The sequence below is a fragment of the Camelina sativa genome, chromosome 3 (assembly GCF_000633955.1).
Source record: "Camelina sativa cultivar DH55 chromosome 3, Cs, whole genome shotgun sequence".
Classification (NCBI taxonomy): Eukaryota; Viridiplantae; Streptophyta; class Magnoliopsida; order Brassicales; family Brassicaceae; genus Camelina; species Camelina sativa.
The window spans coordinates 22027084-22030562 of record NC_025687.1 but is presented as its reverse complement, the minus strand read 5'-3'; the positions used below and the strand labels follow the sequence as shown (position 1 = coordinate 22030562).

The following is a 3479-nucleotide window of genomic DNA, read 5'->3' as shown; positions in this document are numbered from 1 at the left end:
AGGATTACGTTACTTTTATTCTTGTTTTCAGCTAAAATTCAGCAAATCTTCCAACACATGTTAGAGTAGACCTTATAAGTCAGTTAACCAAATGCCAAAGACTCTTTTTTTTTTTTTCCTTTGGAGTTGAATGTCATAGTTATTGTCATAGTTATTATTACCAGATAAACAAATTTATTTATTTATGTCAATTTATTACTAATATTATTCATTTATTTTTCCTCTATATTTAAAAGCAAAATGAAGAAAATGCTTTATTATTGACATTTTAAAAAATAAATAAGAAGAAGAGAAGAAAGAAGAAAGAAGAAAGAAGATGCTTTTCTTTTGGAGCTTTATGCTGCAGCAACGTTCTTTAAAATTGTTGACACATTTAACGAAGAGACTGACTCTCTCTCTCTCTCTCTCTCTCTCTCTCTCTCTCTCTGTTTAAACAAATAAAACAAATAAAACACCATTTTTTCCTTTTCTTTCTCAGCTCAGCCACCACTGACCTCATCGCCTTTTTTTTTTTTTCTCACTACAACCACCGTGAAACCAAACCGTAGGGTTCCGATTACTCCCAACAACAGTTTCCAAATCCAAACACCTTCTTAGTAATAATAATAAAACTCGATTCCAGATCTCCATTACCGACAACAATCGCATGTCCAAACACTTCTAAACTTAACGAAAACAACTGAGAAAAGCTTCGTTTTCCACTTCCAGATTTCGTTTCCACAACCTACATTTCTCCGATGTAAGCTTTTTTATTCTCTTGTTCTGTTCTGTCATGGTGTCGTCTCTGTGTTTGTGTGTGTTCTTGACTTAATTTCAAAACTCGATTACAGTGGTTACTGATGTTTTTGTAGAGTTCATTACTAATTCTTTTTTTCTTCTATTTTGTCTTCGATTTAGTGTGTCGGCAAGTTCATTTTACCTTGTTGTTTTTCCTAATTTAGTAACCTGCTTTTTAGAACGATGCAGCCTTCTCAGATTACCTTATCTTTTTTTTCCTCATTCTGCAAAAAAAAAAAAAGAAAACAATTTCATCATGTTACTTTCTCTCTTTTACCTTCTTCTTATTAAATCTCACTTAACAATCATTATCAGATTTACCCGATCTGATTCGCTTCAATCCGATACATTGACTTCGTGTTTTTGGTCCTATAAGTATTAAGTTTAGTTTTGAAGACTATTTAGCTCACTCTGCTTTGTTAATGGCAATGTTTTTAACACTATTTATTGTGAATAAACTTATATAGACTGCGATGGACCGACGAAGCTGGCCGTGGAAGAAAAAGGGGTCTGATAAATCAATCTTAGTGATTGATTCTGCTTCAGCTGATGCTTCTCATTCTCAGATTGAAAAGGTATGTGATTTTGCTTGTTCTGAGTTAGGCTTTAATCAATTTGATGCAATGGTTTTGGTTTTGTTTGTTTTTGGGAACAGGAATCAGTTAAGAAGCCAAAGTATGTTCAGATTTCTGTGGAGCAGTATACACATTTCACTGGTTTGGAAGAACAAGTAAAGACATACGATGTTCAGATTAAATCTTATGAGAAACAAGTTGAGACTTACGAGGAGCGGGTTAAGGATTTCGAAGAACAGATTGATGCGTATGATGAGAAGGTTCATGAGTGTGAAGAACAGGTGCAGAGACTGAACGAAGATGTCGAGGATTTGAATGAAAAGCTCTCTGCTGCTAATGAGGAAATAACTACAAAGGAGGCCTTAGTAAAGCAACACTCCAAGGTTGCTGAAGATGCCGTCTCAGGTATATTACTAACTTCTTCTTTTTTTAATCTTACTACCAGTGAATGTTTATGTTGCAATCTAGAGTAAAGTGTTATAGCTTTTTGTTGTTGCTTCAGGTTGGGAAAAAGCTGATGCGGAAGCTTTGACATTGAAAAATACACTGGAGACTGTTACTCTCTCGAAACTTACAGCTGAAGACCGTGCAGCACATTTAGATGGAGCGTTGAAAGAGTGTATGAGACAGATACGGAACTTGAAGAAAGACCATGAAGTGAAACTGCATGATGTTGCTTTAAGCAAGACCAAGCAGATTGAAAAAATAACAATGGAGTTTGAAAAGAGGATGTGTGACTATGAACAGGAGCTGCTAAGGTCTGCAGCGGATAGTGATGCCTTATCGAGAACTTTACAGGAGCGGTCCAACATGCTAGTTAAAATCAGTGAGGAGAAGTCACGAGCTGATGCTGAAATAGAGACCCTGAAGAGCAATCTAGAAATGTGCGAAAGAGAAATAAAATCTCTCAAGTACGAAGTCCATGTAGTTTCTAAAGAGCTGGAGATACGTAATGAAGAAAAGAACATGTGTATTAGATCTGCAGAATCTGCCAACAAGCAACACTTGGAAGGGGTAAAGAAAATAGCAAAGTTGGAAGGAGAATGCCAGAGACTGAGAAGTCTTGTGAGAAAGAAGTTGCCAGGCCCAGCTGCACTTGCTCAAATGAAGCTTGAGGTTGAGAACTTAGGCAGGGATAGTGGTGATGCCAGGCAAAAGAGGTCTCCCGTGAAGGTTTCTAGTCCATGCAAGTCACCGGGGGGATACTCATCAACAGGGTCTGAATTTTCTCTCGACAGTTCACAGAAATTCCAAAAGGAAAATGAATTTCTAACAGAACGTTTACTTGCGATGGAAGAAGAGACGAAGATGCTGAAAGAAGCCTTGGCAAAGCGGAACAGTGAGTTGTTGGAGTCACGGGATCTTTGTGCTCAGAGCACTAGTAAGCTTCAGACCTTAGAAGCTCAACTGCAGCAAAATAACTCTCAGAAGTCCTCACTTGAAGTGTGTCCAAATCTGAATACGAGCAATCCATCAAGCTCAATCTCTGTTTCTGAAGATGGGAATGACGATTCTGGTAGCTGCAGTGGATCTTTGTCGACAAATCCATCATTACAGACAAAGAAGGAGAAGGAGATGGCGGCTTTGGAGAGGGTTGAAAGTGTTAGTAGTCATGTAGAGCTTATGGATGATTTTCTTGAAATGGAGAAATTAGCTTGTTTGCCAAATCAACCTAGCAGTAATGGTAGTATGGATTCCAAGGATTGTTCAGTTGATCAAAAGCCAGAACAGGTGACTCTTGACGCTCATACCGAACTTGAGGAGTCCGATAGAGGTAGTCCGGCGGCAGTGATGGAATTTAGATCGAGGTTATCAAAGGTAGTTGAATCTGTATCTACTGATGCTGACCTCCAAAAGATAGTTGCGGATATAAATTGCATTTTGCAAGATGTGAATGCTTGTATGGACCAGGAAAAGCCTTCTGAGGTGCAGGTTCATCCTGAAGAAGTGTCAGATTTATGTCCAGAACAAAATCTGGTTGAAGATTGTCATTTGGCTGAACAAAAGCTGCAGAGTATTATTCACCAAGATTTGAAAATTGCAGTGTCTCGGATTCATGATTTTGTTTTGTTGCTTAGAAATGAGGTCAGGGCAGGTCATCAGGACACAGCCATTGAAGGAAATGAT

General features: G+C 38.1%; 1 protein-coding gene across 1 annotated transcript in view; it reads left to right on the top strand.

The window, feature by feature from the left end:
• The window catches only part of LOC104777704 (filament-like plant protein 6), a 5792-nt gene continuing 2704 nt past the window's right edge, over positions 392 to 3479 (top strand). The window contains exons 1-4 of the mRNA XM_019243878.1: positions 392 to 739; positions 1245 to 1352; positions 1433 to 1757; positions 1855 to 3260. Of these exons, the coding sequence (XP_019099423.1) occupies positions 1251 to 1352; positions 1433 to 1757; positions 1855 to 3260 (1833 nt within the window). The 5' untranslated portion in view covers positions 392 to 739; positions 1245 to 1250. The remainder of the gene's footprint in view (positions 740 to 1244; positions 1353 to 1432; positions 1758 to 1854; positions 3261 to 3479) is intronic.